The 25,785-nt window shown below is 45.9% G+C and overlaps 1 protein-coding gene across 3 annotated transcripts in view; it reads left to right on the forward strand.

Moving 5' to 3' along the window:
- Positions 1-1,527: 1,527 nt before the first annotated feature.
- Positions 1,528-25,785, forward strand: part of MTCL1 (microtubule crosslinking factor 1) — a 178,492-nt gene continuing 154,234 nt past the window's right edge. For all 3 annotated transcript variants that reach the window (XM_044293234.1, XM_044293235.1, XM_044293236.1), the window contains exon 1: positions 1,528-2,497. In XM_044293234.1, the coding sequence (XP_044149169.1) occupies positions 1,772-2,497 (726 nt within the window). In that variant the 5' untranslated portion in view covers positions 1,528-1,771. The remainder of the gene's footprint in view (positions 2,498-25,785) is intronic.

Below are 25,785 nucleotides of genomic sequence, written 5' to 3' on the forward strand. Positions count from 1 at the left end.
TCTCTTTCTGATGCGTGTCAGAAAAAGGAACCTAACATGTGCCTGATGCACGTCAGGCAACTCAGTATGGACATAAGCATACGGCAAAGTTGAGTCGGCGCTCAGAATGTAGATGTGGATTAAATGTGACTGCGAGGTAATGGCAAGGGAATTGCGTGTACCTGGTATGTGTGAACTGTTACAAAATATGGATAATGAAATGGATAGCGGTCCCTATGAAACATGATGAATCCTTTGAAGGTTTTTTTTTTGGGGGGGGGGGGGGGGGGCGCTGGGGCTGCTATTTGGGTATTCCTGGGCTTGTAATGTTTCAGTTTTGTGATGTGAAGTGAGCACTAATGATGTATGTGGCTGTGGTTTAGCAGAGTAACACTGTTTAAACAATCATCTGTGCTGCCGACCTGCTGGAAAAGAATCTGAGCTAGCCGGAAGACGCAGCCGGCGTTGCCCAGGAGACCAAGCGGGAGGCGGGGGCCAAGTATCGCGAGAGGACAGCAAGTACACTGGAAGAAACGGGCGCCGAGGTTCCCAGCAGATCAAGGCGCTGCAAGCTTACCGGAGGGGCGAGAAGATGGTGGCGGCAGTGAGAATCGGAGCGGCAGCGAAGTTCGCGCGGCAGCGGGGTAGGGCGAGCGGTGGCATGCGCAGGAGACCTGGACTCAGAAGGGATGTCACGTAAGAGCACGGCGTCCATGATGAAAAGCGGGGCGGTGCTATATAGGCCTCCTTTGCCCCTCCCACAAATGCAGGCTGAGCTTCAGCCTTAACCACATGTCATGCTTTGCCTGTCCGCTGTGAGATCAGTGTCAGTAACCAAGCCTCTTAAATTGACCAGGGGAGGATTTCTCCTTTAAGATTGCACTCCTTGGGATCTTTATAATGACAAGCACTCCGTTTCATTCAGTTTTGTCCTCATTGACAATGAATGGGTATAAAATGGAAGCGCTTTTCCCCGCTTTTGAGATCCTATGACAGATCTCAACAGCGGAAAGGAAAAACGCTAGTGTGAAAGTAGCCTTAACTGCGCCGAGCGTGACTGGCTCTAACCGGTTATTTCAGGCTGAAGAGCGGGAAGATTTGATTTGTCTGATTAGTTGGAAGCGCCAATGGTGGGAAGCATCTCCTTTAAAGTGCCAGGTTTGACCAGGGCTGGTGCCTGTTGAAGAAGACCGAAGTTCAGCTTCTGAATTGCTTATGGACTGTCGTGATGTTTTTTAGTGGGAGTTTTGTTACTGGTGGACTGATTTATATGGGATCTGATGTTTTTAACTGAGGACGATATAAATATTTATGGCTTTAATTAATTTATTCAGATAAATTATAGTAATTAACTAAAGTATTTATTTCAAATATTTTCATCTGAAGACTGGTGTGGAGTGTGTTTATTGAGGATGAGTAGGCTCGTGCGACCCTATGCAGAGTGATAGGTGACGTGCTATGTATGCAGCAGACACACGAGGGCGCTGCTGAGGCAGCTGGGTGACAGACAGCAGCGTTTGCAGATTTGCAGGGACATTAGAGGAGGCGCCGGGGAGAAGCCGGCTGAGGATGGATACGGGCAGGTTGATTGCGGTGGACATTGTATGTGAGTGCTGAGCGGTTACCGGCGCAGGCAGCAGGTGCATGCAGCAGAATGGTCGCCGGTGGCTGGGAGCCGCAGGAGAAGTGATGAGAAGCTGCGCTGGGACTGTGCTCGGATGCTGTAGTGCTGCTGTTGTGGCTCAGCCAGGATAGCCGGTGGCAGGAAGGGCTCCTGTCCCCGCTGCATCCTATGGAGACTGTCAATCCTGAGCCCAGGCTGCTGCAGAGCCTCGCTGACAAGAAGCGGCTCAACAGGGCACCGTCCCCGGCCAGACCCTTCCTGAAAGACTCCCACCCCAGGGCGCCCCCTGCCAAACCCTCCGTGCTGCCCCCCAAGTCTCCCAGCCCCGGCATCAGACGCCAGTCCTCCGGGCTCCTCGTCACCCAGAACCGCCTGTCCAGGCGCAGCGTTCCGGCCAAAGACAAACCAAACCCCGCGAAAGCCGCCAGTGCCAAGGCTTCCCTGAGCAGCAAGAGGGCGTCCAGGCCGAGCCATGGAGCGGCGGAGCCGGGCAGCAGGCGGGAGCCGCTATGTGCCCCTTCCTCCCCTCTGACTGCGGCAGGTGCCGGGCGCCGGAGGGCGCAGAAGCTGGAGCCCCCCTCCCCCGGAGCCAGGGTCAGCCACACTGACAGCAGCTCCGACCTGTCCGACTGCCCCTCCGAGCCCCTCTCTGACGAACAGCGCCCCCTACCGGCTCACAGCAGTGACAACGAGTCCGGCTGCAGCGAGCGGCTGGTGGCATCACTGCCAGAGAGAGTCCTTACTGCGGAACCCAAACATGATGGCCCCAGGAATGAAGAGCCCAAGGGAGCTAGGAGCACCCCAAGTAAAAACCCTGCACCCCCAGATCCAGGACAAGACGAGGAGCTGCTCAGGGAGCTGGAGGAGCTGCGCTCTGAGAATGACTATCTCAAGGTGAGTGTTGGTTGACAATGGTGGTGGTGCCCCTAGACTAGAGCAAGGCCACCCCACCGGGCAGGAGACACTGGTCAGCCACATCTGGTTACTGTAGTGCCACCAGGGTGGGTAAAGTGGGGGGACAAAAAGGCCCTCGCCCAGGGTAGACACCCTTTTCTTTGATCCATGGATGATGTTAGATGTATCACACCATTTCAGCCTAATGTATTTGCATTTAGCCGTAGATATTTGAAACAAAGAGACAAAGCTCTGTGTGGAAAGTTCAACCATAACAGTTAGTGGTTGGTGTTGTACCCATTGAATGCAGCTTTGAAATCTCATGTTGGAGCTGTCCCAGAGTCTGCTGTAATCTAACCAGTTCTTGAGGGATCATGTGGCCTGCACTACCACTCCTTTCCTGTAGAAGTGCTGTAGGACACATCAGGTGATCTCTCTCTAGCGGTTGCACTTCTGGCCTGTTACATGGGTGCAGTACCACCCGCTAGCTTACATTTATTAGTACTGGTGTATAGGTGTCTGACCGTAAAGAGGTCTGTCTCCCATATATCGGAGCTGTGAGAAGACATCACTTCTGCCTGCTGTGTAGGTGTGACCTCATGAAACACCATGGTAGAAGAAGTGGCACATTAGCAATGCAGCATCATATATTGCGTATACAGTGGGACCTCAGGTTAGTCTAAGTGTAGGAAAAGCAATAAAACAATTATCATTTGTGCACCTGTTAGGGCTCATTCACACAACCGTAGCCCATCTGTGACCGTATTGCGGGCCACAAACGGTGGTTCCACAATATAGGGCACTGGCCGTGTAAATCGCGGATGTAGACCCTTTGACTTGAATGGGTCCGCAATCTGCAAGGCACAGTGTGGAGGGAAGTCACTGGTTGGAATCGCTTCCGTGAGCTTTTTGGTCAGTGCCTCCACCCCGCAAAAGATGGGACATGTCCTATCTTTTGCCATATACAATCAGGTCCATAAATATTAGGACATCGACACAATTCTAACATTTTTGGCTCTATACACCACCACAATGGATTTGAAATGAAACAAACAAGATGTGCTTTAGTTTGAGGGCATTTACATCCAAATCAGGTGAACGGTGCAGGAATTATAACAGTTTGCATATGTGCCTCCCACTTGTTAGGTGTCCAAAAGTAATGGGACATAATAATCATAAATCAAACTTTCACTTTTTAATACTTGGTTGCAAATCCTTTGCAGTCAATTACAGCCTGAAGTCTGGAACGCATAGACATCACCAGATGCTGGGTTTCATCCCTGGTGATGCTCTGCCAGGCCTCTACTGCAACTGTCTTCAGTTCCTGCTTGTTTTTGGGGCATTCTACCTTCAGTTTTGTCTTCAGCAAGTGAAATGCATGCTCAATCGGATTCAGGTCAGGTGATTGACTTGGCCATTGCATAACATTCCACTTATTCTCCTTAAAAAAACTCTTTGGTTGCTTTTGCAGTATGCTTTAGGTCATTGTCCATCTGCACTGTGAAGCGACGTCCAATGAGTTCTGAAGCATTTGGCTGAATATGAACAGATAGTATTGCCCGAAACACTTCAGAATTCATCCTGCTGCTTTTGTCAGCAGTCACATCATCAATAAATACAAGAGAACCAGTTCCATTGGCAGCCATACATGCCCACGCCATGACACTACCACCACCATGCTTCACTGATGAGGTGGTATGCTTAGGATCATGAGCAGTTCCTTTACTTTTCCATACTCTTCTCTTCCCATCACTCTGGTACAAGTTGATCTTGGTCTCATCTGTCCATAGGATGTTGTTCCAGAACTGTGAAGGCTTTTTGAGATGTCGTTTGGCAAACTCTAATCTGGCCTTCCTGTTTTTGAGGCTCACCAATGGTTTACATCTTGTGGTGAACCCTCTGTATTCACTCTGGTGAAGTCTTCTCTTGATTGTTGACTTTGACACACATACATCTACCTCCTGGAGAGTGTTCTTGATCTGGCCAACTGTTGTAAAGGGTGTTTACTTCACTAGGGAAAGAATTCTTCGGTCATCCACCACAGTTGTTTTCTGTGGTCTTCCGGGACTTTTGGTGCTGCTGAGCTCACCGGTGCGTTCCTTCTTTTTAAGAATGTTCCAAACAGTTGTTTTGGCCATGCCTAATGTTTTTGCTATCTCTATGGTGGGTTTGTTTTGTTTTTTTCAGCCTAATGATGGCTTGCTTCACTGATAGTGACAGCTCTTTTGGATCTCACCTTGGGAGTTGACAGCAACAGATTCCAAATGCACATAGAACACTTGAAATGAACTCTGGACCTTTTATCTGCTCATTGTAATTGGGATAATGAGGGAATAACACACACCTGGCCATGGAACAGCAGAGAAGCCAATTGTCCCATTACTTTTGGCCACTTAACAAGTGGGAGGCACATGTGCAAGCTGTTGTAATTCCTACACCGTTCACCTGATTTGGATGTAAATAACCTCAAATTAAAGCTGACAGTCTGCAGTTAAAGCACATCTTAGCAAATTTTAGAACTGCAGTTAAAGCACAAAAGCAAATTTTAGAATTGTGTCGATATCCCAATATTTATGGACCTGACTGTATTGCGGATCGCGGACCCATTCAACTGAATGGGTCTGCGCCGCAATACGGGATTCACACGGCTGGTGCCCGTGCATTGCGGACAGCAATTTGCGATCTGCTGCACGGACGTCTTACATTTAAACAGATTTTTGGACTTCTCCCAAAAATATGTGAGGGCAGGGAAACTGAAAGAAAAAACACCTATTGAATGTCGCTCTGTTCCAGAGGCTCCCATCCTCAGCGGACTGGAAATGGGACATCCTCCCTGTGGTCACGTGGAGCTCTGCAGCCATTCACTGGACTCAGCAGTGACATGTGCTTTAGGGCTCATGCACATAGCCGTAGTTTCATCCGCATCTAGTCTGTGTTTTTTGTGGACTCGTTCATCTCAGTGGGACTGCAAAAGGTGTGCTGTTCACATCCGCAAGTCAATTCCGTTCCGTGTCCCAGCCAAAAAATAGTTGTCCATTTTGTGGACAATGATAGGACATTTTTACAGAAGTCAAAAAAAAAAAAGGGTGGCATGCACTCGGCCATGATCTGTCTTTTTGCGGACCGTCAAACATGGGCGTGTGCATGAGCCCTTAGAGCGTCAGTGGTCCCATGCCTCTCAGGGACACATCAGTGCAGGGAAAGCTAGTAAACAGTTCTGAGGCCACCACAAAATATCATCCTAAAATAAGGACTAAAAATAAAGATTAGAGACCAATAAGGAGATAAGGCTACTTTCACATCTGCACTTTCCCTTTCCGCTATTGGGATCCGTCATAGGATCTCAATAACGAAGGAAGGACGCTTCCATTTTGTCCCCATTCATTGTCAATGGTGACAAAACTGAACTGAACGAAGCGGAGTCCACCAGAATGCACCATCGCGGAAAGATCCGTCTTGGCTATGTTAGCGTTAATACAACCGGATCCCTTCATAACGGATTGTCTGTGTGAACAAGAAGCAAGAAAACCTTGCAGCGAGCACAATCTTTCCTTTTGGACTGAGACTCTTGGGGCTCGTTCACAGGAGCGGATGCCGTGCTGGTAATCCGCTGCGTGAAAGAGAGCCAAGCCCCGTCCCGGACACCAGAGACACGGAGCAGTAACATGACTGATAATGCTCCGTACCTCTCTGTGATCTTTTTACTGCAAAATCCCAGGGACAACTTTATCTCACTGTGATTTTGTAGTAAAAAGATCACAGAGAGGCACGGAGCATTATCAGTCATGTTACTGCTCCGTGTCTCTGGTGTCCGGGACGGGGCTTGGCTCTCTTTCACGCAGCGGATTACCCGCACGGCATCCGCTTGTGTGAAATCATAGCCTAAGGTCTCTATTTTTTGGGTGGATCTTATCATTTGCAGCCTTCTTGGTGCTTCTTGAAAATCCACAGATATCGCCGATTGAACTTTAAAGGGGTCATCCTACGAATTTACAACTCTTTCCACTCACCTAACTGGAGAACTTTTTTTTTCTTTTTTTGTGGGAGGACAGCAGCTGGTCAAGCTCCTGCATCTCTGATGCCTTGCAATTAACTCTTGTTAACCCCTTACTCCCCCGCATGGATAATAACCCCTCATGTATAGCTGCTATATATGATTTGTAATGCCCCCCGTCTAGGAATGAATTGTGTCCTGGGCCTGATAGAGCAAAGAAGCGGGGGAGTGCAATGCGGACACAATACTGCATTTTGCTGTTTCCTCCCCCTGAGCAGAAGCTACGGTGCTAGAAAAACGTATGTATTGTCCCTTACAGTGATCATGTTTTGACATGATGGTGATTATTTCTTTGCCAATTGAAGTCAAAGGGGGAATAAATGTAACCTCATCAGAAGAGTATTGAGGAGTTAAAAACCACAGCGTGCCATGGAAATGTGCAGATTATCACATATAGTGTATTGGATATCTCCAAACCCAACTCGCCATAGAAGAAGCTGTCCGTGGGTGTGAATATGTGATTATGGTCAGAATCTGTACAGGACGAGACATCATACTGCCTTCAAAAGGGAGGACCGGTGATCGTCCGAACATTCCTTCAGATCATTGTCTTATAGAAACATTCCCAGCCATGAGCTGTCAAACTAGCAAATGCTGATTTGTCATTGATCACGTCTTTTGTGCCAGCATAGAAATCAGGGCAGGGCACCCCGTTGTGGATACAGGGGATGTGCTGCCCACAGTGATTGCTCCATTGAAATGTACGCTGCTGACTTGGTTCATTCACACGTCTGTATGAATGGTCCGGATCCGTTCCGCAGGTGCAGACCCATTAATTTTCAATGGGGCCGGAACGGATGCGGACAGCACACTATGTGCTGTCCGCATCCACATTTTAGGATCCGCACTTCCGAATCCGCAATTCCGTTCCCGAAAAAAAATTGAACATGTCCTATTCTTGTCCGCAACTGCGGACAAGAAAAGGCATTTTCTATTATAGTGCCGGCGATGTGCGTTCACGAAGATTGCAGATGTCCGTGTTTTGCGGATCCGCAATTTGCGGACCGCAAAACACCTACGGCAGATTATCTCCCTATGTACATGTTATCCACAGGTTTATGTGCCAGGGGACAGTAATGATCACACTGACTTAGGGCTCATACACATGACCGTATGTATTCTGCAGTCCGCAAAAAACGGATCCACAAAAAATACGGGTGACGTCCGTGTGCCCCTAATAGAACAGCTGGCCCCTAATGGAACAGTCTTATTCTTGTCCGTGATGTGGACAATAATAGGACATGTTCTATTTTTTTGCGGAACGGACATACGGAAATGGAGTAACTTCAATTTTTTTTTTTGCGGACCCATTGAAATAATGGTTCCGCATACGGTCCGCCCAAAAAACTGAACAGACACGGAAAGAAAATACATTTGTGTGCATGAGCCCTTATTCTCACGTATAATACTCTGGGCTTTTAATATTGATGACCTATCCTTCCTGCTGCTATATCTATGGCAAAGCAGCGGCGAACAGGAAGAGAGACGGGAGGCAGCACGTGCACACAGCGCACACCTTCCCATCATACAGCTGATGGGCGGGGGTGCCGGGTGTTGGACCCCCGCCAATCTAATATTGATGACCTATCCTGAGCATAGGTCATCAATATTAAAAGCCTGGAGAACCCCTTTACTGATTTTACCCAGTTCCTGGCCATAATATTCTGCAGTACGTGGGGCTTGCACATGTATGACTGTATTATCGGCTTGTGTCAAGCAGCCAGTTGCTGAGTACTGTGTAATAGCAGTGACATTTCTAGGGAATCCTGCCCAAGACGTAAAATATGTCTGTAGTCTCGTCTCTGGTACTTTGGCATGACTCTTTGAATTTGGACTTTTGCTGCATTTGTTTGTTTGGATAAGAATTATTCGATATACTGTATCTAAAAGGACCTGATTTTAGTGATGGTTAATCCGGCATGTAAGCATCCCTGATGAAATATGATGGGGGGGGAAGAAGGATAAGGTATGTTGGATTTTGAACGGGCAGATGCTTTGGTTCCCACGGCCAGGTCTGCACCCTCCATGACAGGGCAGTCCACAATTCTACCATAATGCCAGTTTCATATTTGGTGAATTTGTTCTGGGTTCCCGGTGCATAAAGTACAGCACAGTGCTAGTAACTGGTGCCCTACAAAAACCCATTCACACATGACAGAATACAATTCAGATTTTATGGCGTGCTATGGATTTCCCAATAAGTCATGGATTCTTTTCATAATTCTGAAGATTTAACCCTTTGCTGATCATAATAGACCACTGATATTTCAGACTTGGAAACTCCCTTAACTTGTATATACTTGTGTGTGTGTGTGTGTATATGTGTGTGTGTGTGTGTGTGTATATATATATATATATATACACAGTACAGACCAAAAGGTTGGACACACCTTCTCATTCAAAGAGTTTTCTTTATTTTTATGACTATAAAAATTGTAGATTCACACTGAAGGCATCAAAACTATGAATTAACACATGTGGAATTATATACATAACAAAAAAGTGTGAAACAGCTGCAAATATGTCATATTCTAGGTTCTTCAAAGTAGCCACCTTTTGCTTTGATTACTGCTTTGCACACTCTTGGCATTCTCTTGATGAGCTTCAAGAGGTAGTCACCTGAAATGGTCTTCCAACAGTCTTGAAGGAGTTCCCAGAGATGCTTAGCACTTGTTGGCCCTTTTGCCTTCACTCTGCGGTCCAGCTCACCCCAAACCATCTCAATTGGGTTCAGGTCCGGTGACTGTGGAGGCCAGGTCATCTGGCGCAGCACCCCATCACTCTCCTTCATGGTCAAATAGCCCTTACACAGCCTGGAGGTGTGTTTGGGGTCATTGTCCTGTTGAAAAATAAATGGTGGTCCAACTAAACGCAAACCGGATGGAATAGCATGCCGCATCAAGATGCTGGTGTAGCCATGCTGGTTCAGTATACCTTCAATTTTGAATAAATCCCCAACAGTGTCACCAGGAAAGCACCCCCACACCATCACACCTCCTCCTCCATGCTTCAGGGTGGGAACCGGGCATGTCCATCCGTTCACCTTTTCTGCGTTGCACAAAGACACGGTGGTTGGAACCAAAGATCTTAAATTTGGACTCATCAGACCAAAGCACAGATTTCCACTGGTCTAATGTCCATTCCTTGTGTTCTTTAGCCCAAACAAGTTTCTTCCGCTTGTTGCCTGTCCTTAGCAGTGGTTTCCTAGCAGATATTCTGCCATGAAGGCCTGATTCACACAGTCTCCTCTTAACAGTTGTTCTAGAGATGTGTCTGCTGCTAGAACTCTGTGTGGCATTGACCTGGTCTCTAATCTGAGCTGCTGTTAACCTGCGATTTCTGAGGCTGGTGACTCGGATGAACTTATCGTCCGCAGCAGAGGTGACCCTTGGTCTTCCTTTCCTGGGGCGGTCCACATGTGAGCCAGTTTCTTTGTAGCGCTTGATGGTTTTTGTGACTGCACTTGGGGACACTTTCAAAGTTTTCCCAATTTTTCGGACTGACTGACCTTCATTTCTTAAAGTAATGATGGCCACTAGTTTTTCTTTACTTAGCTGCTTTTTTCTTGCCATAATACAAATTCTAACAGTCTATTCAGTAGGGCTATCAGCTGTGTATCCACCTGACTTCTCCAAAACGCAACTGATGGTCCCAACCCCATTTATAAGGCAAGAAATCCTACTTATTAAACCTGACAGGGCACACCTGTGAAGTGAAAACCATTTCAGGTGACTACCTCTTGAAGCTCATCAAGAGAATGCCAAGAGTGTGCAAAGCAGTAATCAAAGCAAAAGGTGGCTACTTTGAAGAACCTAGAATATGACATATTTTCAGTTGTTTCACACTTTTTTGTTATGTATATAATTCCACATGTGTTAATTCATAGTTTGATGCCTTCAGTGTGAATCTACAATTTTCATAGTCATGAAAATAAAGAAAACTCTTTGAATGAGAAGGTGTGTCCAAACTTTTGGTCTGTACTGTATATATATATATATATATATATATATATATATATTATATAATAAAATAATACAGCACACAAATCCAAGATGGTGCAATTCCTTGAAATGGATTGCGGACTTTGATCTAGCTGAGTATATGTAGGAAAAGAATCCAAGGCAGCACACGGATATCCGTGAAAAAAGGGTATTTTATTCACCCATGTGTAGACCGCAACGTTTCAGCTCTCTCTATGGAGCCTTTGTCAAGTCATGGCTATAGAGCCTGGCTTGACAAAGGCTCCGTAGAGAGAGCTGAAACGTTGCTGTCTACACATGGGTGAATAAAATACCCTTTTTTCACGGATATCCGTGTGCTGCCTTTGATTCTTTTTTATATATATATCCCTTAGGATTTATGGGTATTTCAGTTTTGCAATTTTCAGCAGTAATTGACAGGAAATCGCAAGACTTTGTGTAATAACTTCGGAAATTGATTTCTACTTTAAAAAACTTTGGACCTTGGAACCGAACCCAAGTTCGGTATCAAGTTTTTTTTTACATTTAATTCCCAAAGTTTTTACACAAAGTCTCGCGAGACTTCGCAAAGTAATAATTTCGGCTAACACATTCTAATACTGTACGGAGCTCCGTACAGTATTGAAACGAAGATTTATGTGAATTGACTTCGGATGAAGCATCCAAAGGTCGATTCGCTCATCCCTACTTGCAAGGCTCTGCTCTGTAGACACAACATCATCAGGGACCTTACCTCTGAGGGCGATGGGCGATGTTCTGCTCATTCTCATGGACACTGCCATTTAAATGTGATGTCAGCAATGATGCTGTGCCTTCGAGAGGGGGGGGGGGGGGAGAGGGAAGGGGGCGATTTTTACAGTAGGGCTTCAAGCAGGCTTGGATCCAGGGCTGCTGCCAGGAATTTCAAGGCTCTCGACACGTAAAACAGTACTATAAGATCCCACCTTTACAACACAGCTTTTCCATAGAGGAATAAAAAGCTTTTTACTATACAGAAGGTCCGGGGTTCAAATCTCATTTGCATCTGTAAAATATTCTTTATAGTAAAAATGATGGCAAAAAAAAAGAATTTTTACTTTCAAGATTTTTGATCATAAAAGTTCCAATTTCCTGCAATCTTATTGTTATAAAAAAATATCAAAGCAGCAATCATTAAAGTTTTTGTAAGGCTACTTTCACACTGAGATCCGTTCAGGGCTCACAAGCGGTCCAAAATGGATCAGTTTTGCCCTGAAGTATTCTGAGTGGAAAAGGATCTGCTCAGAATGCATCAGTTTGCCTCCGTTCCGTCTCCATTCCGCTTTCGAGGCGGACACCAAAACAGTGCTTGCAGCGTTTTTCTGTCTGCGACGTGGTGCAGAGCAAGACGGATCCGTCATGACTCACAATGTAAGTCGATGGGGACAGATGTGTCAGAGAAAACCTAATAGAAAACGGACCGTCCCCCATTGACTTTCAGTAGTGTTCAAGATGGATCCGTCATGGCTATAGAAGACATAATACAGCCGGATCCGTTCATGACGGATGCATGCGGTTGTATTATTGTAACGGAAGCATTTTTGCGGATCCATGACGGATCCGCAAAAAACACTAATGTGAAAGTAGAGTAATCTGCTTAGTATGAAGTATCACAAAACAGTATTTGGTATCATTGTAATCATAATAAGATATACAGGGAGTGCAGAATTATTAGGCAAGTTGTATTTTTGAGGATTAATTTTATTATTGAACAACAACCATGTTCTCAATGAACCCAAAAAACTCATTAATATCAAAGCTGAATATTTTTGGAAGTAGTTTTTAGTTTGTTTTTAGTTTTAGCTATTTTAGGGGGATATCTGTGTGTGCAGGTGACTATTACTGTACATAATTATTAGGCAACTTAACAAAAAACAAATATATACCCATTTCAATTATTTATTTTTACCAGTGAAACCAATATAACATCTCAACATTCACAAATATACATTTCTGACATTCAAAAACAAATCAGTGACCAATATAGCCACCTTTCTTTGCAAGGACACTCAAAAGCCTGACATCCATGGATTCTGTCAGTGTTTTGATCTGTTCACCATCAACATTGCGTGCAGCAGCAACCACAGCCTCCCAGACACTGTTCAGAGAGGTGTACTGTTTTCCCTCCTTGTAAATCTCACATTTGATGATGGACCACAGGTTCTCAATGGGGTTCAGATCAGGTGAACAAGGAGGCCATGTCATTAGATTTTCTTCTTTTATACCCTTTCTTGCCAGCCACATTGTGGAGTACTTGGACGCGTGTGATGGAGCATTGTCCTGCATGAAAATCATGTTTTTCTTACCTTGCAGACTTCTTCCTGTACCACTGCTTGAAGAAGGTGTCTTCCAGAAACTGGCAGTAGGACTGGGAGTTGAGCTTGACTCCATCCTCAACCCAAAAAGGCCCCACAAGCTCATCTTTGATGATACCAGCCCAAACCAGTACTCCACCTCCACCTTGCTGGCGTCTGAGTCGGACTGGAGCTCTCTGCCCTTTACCAATCCAGCCATCTGGCCCATCAAGACTCACTCTCATTTCATCAGTCCATAAAACCTTAGAAAAATCAGTCTTGAGATATTTCTTGGCCCAGTCTTGACGTTTCAGCTTGTGTGTCTTGTTCAGTGGTGGTCGTCTTTCAGCCTTTCTTACCTTGGCCATGTCTCTGAGTATTGCACACCTTGTGCTTTTGGGCACTCCAGTGATGTTGCAGCTCTGAAATATGGCCAAACTGGTGGCAAGTGGCATCTTGGCAGCTGCACGCTTGACTTTTCTCAGTTCATGGGCAGTTATTTTGCGCCTTGGTTTTTCCACAAGCTTCTTGCGACCCTGTTGACTATTTTGAATGAAACGCTTGATTGTTCGATGATCACGCTTCAGAAGCTTTGCAATTTTAAGAGTGCTGCATCCCTCTGCAAGATATCTCACTATTTCTGACTTTTCTGAGCCTGTCAAGTCCTTCTTTTGACCCATTTTGCCAAAGGAAAGGAAGTTGCCTAATAATTATGCACACCTGATATAGGGTGTTGATGTCATTAGACCACACCCCTTCTCATTACAGAGATGCACATCACCTAATATGCTTAATTGGTAGTAGGCTTTCGAGCCTATACAGCTTGGAGTAAGACAACATGCATAAAGAGGATGATGTGGTCAAAATACTCATTTGCCTAATAATTCTGCACGTAGTGTACAATATAGTGAACACATTATTTATGGTGATTGGTAAATCGCACACATTTTCGCCTTCATTTCAGTAATATACAATTTACTAGCAGAAGGACCCGGCTTCGCTCAGGTATATTTAATCTATTTCATTTAATGTTTGTGTGTGTCTTTAAGAGATATCAACACTATCCACTATAACAGTGACCTCCACAACCCCCCACCCCTTAAAGGGAACCTGTTACCTCCTAAATGCATGTAAAGCCGCCAGCAGTACCTCAGGGCAGCCCGCAGTGTGATACTAATCATACTTTTCATCCTGCAGTCCGATACTGCATAAGGTCAGAAAACGATCTTTTATCCTCCGTCCGCGCTAATTTGCATGTTATGTTTTTGCTGATAAGCGAACTGTAGGGGGTCAGCAAAAGGCCACACCTTTAGGGTCCATTCACTCGTCCACAATTTCATTCTGCATTTTGCGGAACGGAATTGCGGACCCATTCGTTTCTATGGGGCAGCACTATGTGCTGCCCGGATCCTGAATTGTGGACCCGCACTTCCGGGTCCGCAATTCCGTTCCCGAAAAAAAATAGAACATGTCCTATTCGCCGATGTCCGTGATTTGCGGATCCACAGATCCGTGGATCCGCAAAACACACACGGACGTGTGAATGGACCATTAGGAAGTGAAGTGTGTTATATTTAGTGTTAGTTACTTTTAGTTCCAAACCACATAAAAGTTTGATGACCATATCCAGCCCACACCCCACATCATAATGGTTTCATGCTAACCCAATCTATTATGTACTCCCAGTTAGGGCTGCAGTAAACTATTATTTTAGTAATCGAGTATTCTACCGATTATTTTTTTACGATTAATCAAGTAATTTAATAAGAAATAATTTAATTAATAGACTGTTTTTTCCTTTATAAAAACTCATCGGATCCCCTGCGATCAGCCCTAGTGCCGTCAGCACCACTATCCCCCAGTGCCGTCAGCACCACTATTCCCCCAGTGCCGTCAGCACCACTATTCCCCCAGTGCCGTCAGCACCACTATTCCCCCAGTGCCGTCAGCACCACTATTCCCCCAGTGCCGTCAGCACTAGAGATCGACCGATATAGATTTTTTAGGGCCGATACCGATAATTTGTGAACTTTCAGGCCGATAATTTATACCGATATTCTGGGAATTTTCATTTTTGAAAAAAAATAAAAAAATTCCCACAAATCTGCTGAAAATTAATGTTTATTGTTAATGTGTATTTTTTTTTGTGTAAATCTTTCTTTTTCATTTATATTTAATATTTGGGTGTTTTTTATTTTTGTAACTTTTTTTTTAACTAACTTTTAGCCCCCTTAGGGACTAGAACCCTTGTCCTATTCACCCTGATAGAGATCTATCAGGGTGAATAGGAGCTCACGCTGTCCCTGCTGCTCTGTGCTTTGTGCACACAGCAGCATGGAGCTTACCATGGCAGCCAGGGCTTCAATAGCACCTGACTGCCATGGTAACCGATCGGAGCCCCAGCATTACACTGCTGGGGCTCCGATCGGAGGAGCAGGGGAGAGGGGATCCTGTGGAGGGGCGCACTGCGACTGGGGTGGGGGGGCCCTATGCGCCACCACTGGTTAATACTGGGGGGGAGGGGGGGCGCACTGCGCCACCAATGCTTAATACTGGGGGGCTTGGGGGGGCGCACTGCGCCACCAATGTCTAATACTGGGCTTGGGGGGGGCACTGCGCCACCAATGAAGCTTAATCTCTAATTTATTCATATACAGGAGGCGGGAGCTGCAGGATCGCATAGCCGGCTCCCGACCTCTATGAGCAGTTGCTGCGATCCGCGGCACCTGAGGAGTTAACTACCGCAGATCGCAGCTACAGCTCATAGAGGTCGGGAGCCGGCTATGTGATCCTGCAGCCAGCTCCCGCCTCCTGTATATGAATAATAATAAATACAACAATAAAATAAATAAATGAGAGATTAAGCTTCATTGGTGGAGCAGTGGCCATAGCTCCTCCCCTCCTCTTGTCCCCTGTCCTCCCATTGGCTAGAGCGGCAGCAGCAGCACAGGGGGAGGGAGACACTGCTCCTTCTCCCCTGTGCTGCTGCTGAGGGAACACGGAGAGCGCTGACAGCAGCGCGATCTGTGTTCCCCATACGCTATCGGAATATCGGCAAAATAAATGCCGATACCAATAGCGTTCAAAATCCTGAATATCGGCCGATTAATATCGGTAAATCCGATAATCGGTCGATCCCTAGTCGGCACCACTATTCCCCCAGTGGCGTCAGCACCACTATTCCCCCAGTGGCGTCAGCACCACTATTCCCCCAGTGGCGTCAGCTGCCCCCTCAGTGCCATCAAGGCATAAGCTGTGGAGCAGTATCATGCCTGGTAGATGCCAGCTACCACAATAAGTTGCATAACCTGCATACCACTGTAAACTGGCACTGAGCCCTAATCCCATATGTATAACAGAAAACCAGGACATAAAGTGCCACCTAGGCTGTAAGTCTCACCCCCTCCTTTGCACCAGTGTGACCTGTCATGTCCTCCTCCAGCCAGCACATGGTACCAGCAGTGGCTGGCATACCTGTTACACCAGCCCCACTCCCCAGGATACTCACCTCCTTGATCTTGTCCCACTTCTGCTTGACATCAGGATCTGCAGGTTCCTTGCCCACCACTCCGATAGGCTCATCCTGCAGCCCAGGACCAAAGGTGGTGCGCTGCGGAGGAGGCTGCTGGAAGAACACTCCACACTGAGAGGCAGCAGACTGCCGACTGGCATGGCAGCTGGAAACACGCACAAAGTTTCCCTCAGTGGAGTGCAGCAAGGTACGGGCCGGCGGGTGACCACAGAGCGGTGAGTTAGCAAACAAAAATTTTTGCATCGAGGATTTTTTGGGTGTCGACTTACTTGATTTAATCGAGTAATCGTTTCAGCCCTACTTCTAGTGCTTATTCCTATCCATATGAACAACATATGTAGAAGATCTCGATACGTTTGTCCCAGGTTCGGAAACAGTTGCACCCTCCCACAGCCACACTTGGCTGCTATACTATATATATAAGACTACTGCTGCCTATAGAAAATATACAACTTTTAGTAGCCATGTAGTGCGGAATGTCTGCAGCAGAATTTCCATTACTGATTTTGGTGCAGATTTGACGAGGACTTCACCCTATACATTGCAAAGGGAGGGTGAGATCACAATATACTGTATTTTCGCTTTATAAGACTCGAGGTTTAGAGGAGGAAAATAAAACATATTTTTCATCAGACCCCACAATCTTTATCAGACCCCGAATCTTTATTAGATTTCAGATCAGACTCCCAGTCTTCATCAGTATCAAAATCTTATCCAACCCCATTAAGCCTAAATATAAGAAGATATAGCATCAGTCCCTAACTCATGAGGGTCTTGCTTCTGGGACCACCTCCTGTTCCTGAACTTTACTTCTGAGTGACACTTCCAGCCAACTGCTGTCCTGCTGTGTACAAAACAGCCAGAGTGACCTCTATTCCTTCATATTTCAGGACCACTGGGGATCTACAAACACTGAGGGACATTTATCAAAACTGGTCTTCCCTGTAAGATGTCTTAATTAATGTTTTTGTCGTACAAAAAATATTCTACAGTTTTTAAACCAGCTCCTGGATCTGAATACTCTAGTAATTTCATGTAATTAAAAATTTAGTTATTTAATAAAATGTACCTGTATAGCGCCACTTAATTTCTTTTTTCTTTGACCAGCTTATTAAGAAAGGCCGCACATGCTCAGTTTCATCTTTCATCTGCCTCCTGAGCTGTTATAGGAAGACTAGGCGTCCCTTAGCTGCAGCAGAAAAGACACTCCCCCTGAGCTGTGATAGGAAGAGCTGAGACACGCCCCCTGAGTTGCAGCAGAAAAGACACTCCCCCTGAGCTGTGATAGGAAGAGCTGAGACACGCCCCCTGAGTTGCAGCAGAAAAGACACTCCCCCTGAGCTGTCAGCTTGATATAAATCTAGCAGAGCAATGAGTGGGGAGATCTGTGGATCCATGTGAGGTGCAGGGCTGGTTCTAGCTTTGTTAGAAAGAGGTTGTCATGTACTATCTTGTGATGTCTGATTTTCATTGTTTACATTAGTCATTGGATAACCCCTTTAATGGATCTCTTGAAGTCAGTGCGCCAGGGACTGATGTATGCTTCAGCTATTACTTACGCCAGTCAATGGCGTAAGTTACAGTAAAAACGGTAGGCTTTGCTAATCCCCGCCCCTCTGCTAAGTCCCACCCCTTTTATTGCCACTTTGCTGGGAATAGGCCAGCACCGTGCATCATTTTCTGTCCGGCCAGTTCTCAGCTTTTGTGCTGGATTGCAGACAGATCTCCACCGGATCCCATTATAGTTAGGGTCCATTTACACTTCCGTATGTGTTTTGCGGGTCTGCAAAACACTGACACCGGCATTGTGCGTTATGCATTTTGCGGATTGCACATCGCCGTCACTATCATAGAAAATGCCTTTTCTTCTCCACAATTGCGGACAAGAATAAGACATGTTCTACGGAAGTACGGATCCGCAAATTCGGATGCAGACAGCACATTCCAGTCCCATTGAAAATGAATGGGTCTGCACCTGTTCCGCAAAACTGCGGAATGGATGCGAACCATTTTGCGGATGTGCGAATGGACCCTTACTGGGGCCGGCGGGCATTCCTATCGCATCCAAAAGCCCCAGATCAGGAGAACTCCAGCAGGCTGTTCTCTGCCAGAATTGGTGCTGCACATGTGAAAGTAGTATATTCCACCGCAATGTCATAACATTGTAGGATGGGAATGCCCCTTTAATTCAGGAAGTCACTTCTAGTTTCCAGGATAAGACCTCATGAGGGTATGTGTTTTGCGGTCTTCAAATTGCGTAGCCGCAAAACCTGGATCCCGGGCTGTTTGTCCTCTCTTTGTCTGCAAAATGGACAAGAATAGGACGAGTTCTGTCTTTTTTGTGGGTCGGTAACACGTACTTATGGATGCGGACAGCACACTGAATGGGTCTGCATCTGATCCTCAATAAATGAGGATTGGATGTGTACCGAAAATACAGTTAGGTGCATCAGTCCTTAAATGGGTCAGGGTTCTATATGATGTTTCAGAGGCACTTCCAGCACCCGCACATGGTGACAATGTTATTACTATACTGTCAGGATAAGGCTACTTTCACACTAGCGTTCGTCGGTCCGCTCGTGAGCTCCGTTTGAAGGAGCTCACGAGCGGACCCGAGCGCCTCCGTCCAGCCCTGATGCAGTCTGAATGGAGCGGATCCGCTCAGACTGCATCAGTCTGGCGGCGTTCAGCCTCCGCTCCGCTTGCCTCCGCACGGACAGGCGGACAGCTGAACGCTGCTTGCAGCGTTCAGCTGTCTGCCTGGCCGTGCGGAGGCGAGCGGATCCGTTCAGACTTACAATGTAAGTCAATGGGAACGGATCCGCTTGAAGAGGTCACCATATGGCTCAATCTTCAAGCGGATCCGTCCCCCATTGACTTTACATTGAAGGTCTGAACGGATCCGCTCAGGCTACTTTCGCACTTAGAAATTTCTCTAAGTTATTAATGCAGACAGATCCGTACTGAACGGAGCCTCCGTCTGCATTAATATGATCGGATCCGTTCAGAACGGATCCGATCAAGCGCAAGTGTGAATGTAGCCTTAGGCTACATTCACACATACTTTTATTTTGTTTCCATGTCCGTTCCTTTTCTTTTGCTGATAGGATGCAGACCCATTCATTTCAATCTGTCTGCAAAAAATGCGGACAGCACACTGTGTTCTCTGCATCAGTATGTCCGTTCTGTAGCGCCGCAAAAAAAAATAGAACATGTCCTATTCTTGTCCGTTTTGTGGACACGGATAGGCATTGTTTCAATGGATCCGCAAAAAAAACAGATGCCATATGGACGTCATCCATTTTTTTGCGGACCGCCAAACGCATACGGTCGTGTGAATGTGGCCTTACTGTTCTCATGCAGTTTAACACCAGATATCAAACATTTTTAATGCCCTTCTGTACAGTACTTTGCTGTGTTGTGCTACGAAGTGTTAATTAGTCAGTGTATTTCTCTTTTCACTCAAGAAGTCCAGACGGGGGAGAGAATTCCTCTTGAGAGCAGCTTTTCTTCTCTCTTGTGCCACGTCTTGTGGTTACTCCCTTGCAGGGGGTTGTAGTATAATGGGCTCTATGGCAGAGATAAATTGGAGGCTAAATCCCCGCAGTGTATGTCCTCACGTTCAGCATATCCATTTCTCGTCAAGCCCTGGGAGAAGCAGGGGGAGGGTCTGGAATAATTACTAGGTCATGCTTCGTTTTATGGTAAAATCACAGATTAACCCTTCAATGAGTAGCTGATCCACTATGGGTGTATCCTGGCTACCTATTTGCAGCAACAGATGAACCTGTCTCCTGTTTGCTGCAGCTCCACACATCTGGCTGGACTATGTTCTGTTAGAAAGTAGGTCACCCATTTTGTATACACGTATATACTGTACAAATAAAGAACGGTCTGCTAGAAGTTGCACTGTATTCAGACTTGCAGGAAGGGTTGATACATCTGTATCTAGACGATTTGTAGTGATAGCTGTGCGTATGTCATCGGCAGTAATGGTTACTCTGTAAGTGGATCTATAGTGGGTTTACCGCATATGGATACATTTACATTATTGACAGCATGCTATTACCTCCGGCCATTACACCACCATTATCATGTGCAGTACTGATGGGTCTCTTCCTGTTTTCACATGGAAAATGTAGTTTATGAGATAGGCAGATGCTGAAATGGCCAGGCAGAAACCTCATAAATGAATTGCCCAGTTTTTCTTGTGTCGGTCTCTCTCTGTCACACACTGTATTTTCACTCACCTGCCCATAGGACGCACCTAGGATTTAGAGGTGGAAAATAAAGAAAAAAATATATTTTTCAATAGACCTCAGATCAGACCACCAATCAGACCCGCAATGTTAATAAGCCCCCCATTCAGACCTCAGCTCCGACCCCCAATGTGAATAAGAACCCCCATTCAGACCTCAGATCAGACCCCCAAAAGAAATACATCAACATACCTTTCCTGCTTCGAACGCTACCGCTCCCGAGATCCAGCGCTCCGCTCTTCCCGGTCTTCCTGTGACCCAACGTCACACAGCGTGAGGTCTCCGAGCGCAGGTTGCGGCGCCAAGGAAGATCAGGAAGCGGTGAGTACAGAGCTCACATAAGGACCACTGCATTCTCCGCTTCCCGGTCCTCCTGTACTAATGAGCACTGCCATAATGGAAGCGCTCATTAGTATTGGCCCCATAAGAAGCACTGACATTTCCCCCCTTTTGGGGAGGGGGGGGGGGGTAAAGTGCGTCTTATTGGGTGAAAATATGGAATATATACTAGGTTACATTACTGTATTAAGTCAAACCCCACCAAAGGCATGTACTACGGTAATTCCCACTTGTATGGTTGCAAATGTGACCAAAAATATACTTTGGATCCTACATTTTTGGCATGAATAGCTTGAAATTGCTGAAATTCTAGTAGATATCATAGACCGCTGTTTCATCCACAGCGTTGCATCCTTGTATAGGAACAAGCCGTCTCATTGAAATGAATGGGACGGCTTAGATGTAATTACACCTGCTCACCGCTGCCGATTTTCCTCTAGATGGTGGGGGGAAAAAGGCGGCATGCTCACAGCCAGGATCCGCAATTTGCGGACTGCAAAACACTCTCCTGTGCATGAGGCCTAACTGGATGTGCAAGAGGTACTCTCGGAGGTGGAACATACATATTATTGCACACGAACGTTGTGTGCCCATGGCCGTATTGCGGCCCGCATTGGCGAGTCTGCAATACACGGGCACCGGCCCGTGTGCACTCGGCATCACGGATGCGGACCCATTCACTTTAATGGGTCCACAATCGCAGAGATGGGGAACGGAAGCGCGGATCGGAACCCCACGGAAGCACTACAGAGTGCTTCTGTGGTGTTTCTGTCTGTGCCACCGCACCGCCAAAAAATAGAACTTTTTTGGGCGGTGTGGACAGGATCACGGACCCATTCAAGTTGAATAGGTCTCCATCCGTCCTGGCCGCCACACGGACGTTGCCCATGCATTGAGGACGGCAAATTGCACGGAACGAATGCACAACGTTCATGTGCAAGAGATCTAGATCTAGTTTATGTTATCATTCTACGGTATACTACTAGTAGAGATGAGCGAATTTCAGGTTATGAAATTCGTTCACGGTTCATTTACTGGTGAAAGGTGAATTGCGTTATGGATTCCATTACCACGGACCATAACGCAATTCTATGACGGAATGCATAACGGAATGCCTCATTCCGTCATAATAGAAGTCTATGGGCTGCATAACGGATCAGTCCCATTTACGTTATGCAGGAGAGGACTCCTCTGCATAGTGGGAACGGAACGGATCCGTTTTGCAGCCCATAGACTTCTATTATGACGGAATGAATAACGGAATTCTTCTAAAGGCATTGCGTTATGCATTTAGTCATAGAATTGCGTTATGGTCCGTGGTAACGGAATCCATAACGCAATTCACCTTTTACCAGTAAACAAAGTGTGAACGAATTTCAAAATATAAAATTCGCTCATCTCTAGTTACTAGTGGTGTCCCTGTAATACAAGCGTACTTTGTCAGGTCTCATTGGTTTACATGCTGTGCGTCATTATTAACCCCTATTGCCCACTGTACTATGTCATTCAGCACATCTTTATATCGGTTTGTATCTCTGTTGTTGCCTTTTTTCTGTCTGGTGTTGAAACTTGTGGCCTTTGTATTGATATTGATAAGAATGTTTTACAATTCCTGGCATTCTATGTTCTTCTTCTCTTCGATCGGCGGTGGTTCTCACGTCATTATCCGGTCTGGAAAGAAGCTGCAGTGGACAATCCTCCTATATTCTGCCATTAGTTATCCCTGCACTTGCACTGCCCCAATTACTGGATGTCTGCATGATCCGGTGCTGGGCCTTTTTTCATGTTAAAATCACATGCACATGATGAATTAAATCCAATATAGAATCTGTGGGAGAAATTCGGGCCCCATTTAGTGGGGCTAATCTGCATGTACCTTCTCACTATGGTCCTTGCAGAACCTGCTTCAGTAAATCATACGTCACTTATTTACCTGGATTTCAAAACCACACAGAAAACCCCTACCTGTATGAACAGCAAAGCAGATTTCCCATTCAAGACAATGTGACACTGATTTCCATGCACAATACACACCAATATCCGCATGACATTTAACTGTGTGAACATGCCCCAAGATTTATCCAGTATGTAGAGTTGGCTTGCTGGGACAGGGTCAGCGTTACCTTTGTAGGCTACTTTCACACTGGCGTTTTGGTTTCCGTTTGTGAGATCCGTTCAGGGCTCTCACAAGCGGTCCAAAACGGATCAGTTTTTCCCTAATGCATTCTGAATAGATAAGGATCTGCGTTGTCTCCGTTCCGCCTTCATTCTGCTGTGTGTTCAGGTGTTTAAGACTGATCCGTTTGGCTATGTTAAAGATAATACAAACGGATCCGTTCAGAACGGATGCATGAGGTTCGGATCCGCACCAAACGCAAATGTGAAAGCCTTAAAGAACCAGATGAAATGTATACATTGAAGTTTAGTGAACAAGGGAGGGGATTAATCCTATCCCCCTACGCTTTTTTTTAAAGAAATGTGGGTGGGTCCATCAGGGGCACATTCATCATTATTTATGGCGAAAACCGGTGTAAATAATGGCTGAAGTCTATGACAGCTCTGAGCATCCGTAGGTTTCATTCTGGCGCATGGACTGCCAGAGGAGGTATGTAATTTATGATGAGGCCGCACCTTAGAAATTAAATGAATCACATATATTACATGCCGGACTTGATACATCAGAGCCATGATATCTTCTTTCCTGAGATATCATTATTTGAGTGTTGGGCGCAAAGACTGAGGCTGTTCTATTAAAAAAAAAAAAAATGTTTAAATTACTATTTTATGGGGAACTTGTGTGGATGAACATCAGGAGTTACATCTTGATTTAAACACTGAAAAATATGGGAGGAATTTATCAAGACCTGCTTTCCAGAATTCTGCCTTCAGAATGTTGCCAAATAGGGCTTTGTGCTTATTTGTGGGCTCACTTTTGCAGAAATTTAGCAAAATTTAGCATTTTTACACCACTCACTCCAGTTTTGGGAAGAGGATGGGAAAGTGAGTGTGAAGCTGCTGCAAAAATAATCACAATCTTCCACACTTGCGTAGTTAATTCCGTTATTGAAATCTGGCAGAGGATCTCAACACCGGAATTAAAAGGATCCGTTTTGATTTTGCGCGTCAGGATGCATCCGTTCTGTTAGGATGCAGTTGTGTGAAATCAAAACGGTAAAAAAAAACGATCCATCACTAAATACATTTGAAAGTCCATAAAAAACGGATCCATCACCATTGACTTAGGCTACTTTCACACTTGCGGCAGAGAGATCCGGCAAGCAGTTCTGTCGCCGGAACTGCCTGCCGGATCAGGCGAAATGTATGCTAACTGATGGCATTAGAAAATGCCTGATCAGTCGAAAAAATGCATTGAAATGCCGGATCCGTCGTTCCGGTGTCATCCGGCAAAACGGATCCGGCATTTATTTTTTTCACCTTTTTTTCAGTCTGCGCATGCGCATAACGGAACGCCGGATCCGGCGTTCAGGCAAGTCTTCAGTTTTTTTTCGCCGGAGATAAAACCGTAGCATGCTGCGGTTTTCTCTTTTGCCTGATCAGTCAAAACGACTGAACTGAAGATATCCGGATGCAAACTGAACGGATTACTCTCCATTCAGAATGCATTAGGATAAAACTGATCAGTTCCTTTCAGGTATAGAGCCCCTGTGACGGAACTCTATGCCGGAAAAGAAAAACGCAAGTGTGAAAGTAGCCTTACATTGTTTTCAGTGCCGAAACAGTTTTTTTTCCATTTTTATCACCACTGCAAGCTGCGGTTTTGTGTCCGGTCACAAAACGGAATGCTGCCAGAACGGAAGACATCCTAATGCATCCTGAGCGGATCTCTTTCCATTCAGACTGCATGAGGACTAAACGGAAACGTTTTCTTTTTCCGGTATTGAGATCCACTACCAGATCTCAATACTGGAATTAACAACGCAAGCGTGAAAGTAGCTTACTCCAGTAAAGGGGTGGTGTAGAAAGTGGAATAACCACTCAATACAGAAGTGTTAATTAAAGTCAGCGTGCAACATTTGATACATTTGGTGCAAATTATGGCATAATCCTGCAAAGCTGCTGATGACAAATCTCCTCCTAGGTGTTGTTGAGCAGACCATGTGGTGGATCCATGCAAGGTCTCTGTGACAATACCGAACTTATCATATGTGGAGGACGTGTTGTCACCACAGGCTTTCAGCATAGAAGAGAAATGTTAGCTCTGCTTGAAGGGGATGTGACGTGTATGATATTTATTCCCTCCTTTGAACAATTTAATATAATAACAGTAATACTGGTTCTGCTGGTAGATCTGCCATTTGATATGATATGTGAGCAAACTTGATAATACATATGTAGTTAATGTGTAAATCTGCCCCCTGGCCGCACTGGCCACCAATAAGTTAACTACAGGGGGGGAGGGGGGGCCGGCCGCACTGGCCACCAATGAGTTAACTACAGGGGAGGGAGGGGGGGGCGGCCACACTGGCCACCAATGAGTTAACTACAGGGGAGGGAGGGGGGGGGCGGCCACACTGGCCACCAATGAGTTAACTACAGGGGAGGGAGGGGGGGGGGCGGCCGCACTGGCCACCAATGTGTTACCTACAGGGGGGGGGGGGGGTCTGCCCCCTGCTGCCTGGCAGCACCTGCCAGGCAGCAGGGGGCAGTCATATACACAGTTATTTTAGTATATTCTAACCTGAAGCATCCCCATCACCATGGGAACGCCTCTGTGTTAGAATATACTGTTGCATCTGAGTTTCACGATCTAACTCAAATCCGATGGTATATTCTAACATAGAGGCGTTCCCA

This window comes from Bufo gargarizans, chromosome 5 (genome assembly GCF_014858855.1).
Source record: "Bufo gargarizans isolate SCDJY-AF-19 chromosome 5, ASM1485885v1, whole genome shotgun sequence".
Lineage (NCBI taxonomy): Eukaryota > Metazoa > Chordata > Amphibia > Anura > Bufonidae > Bufo > Bufo gargarizans.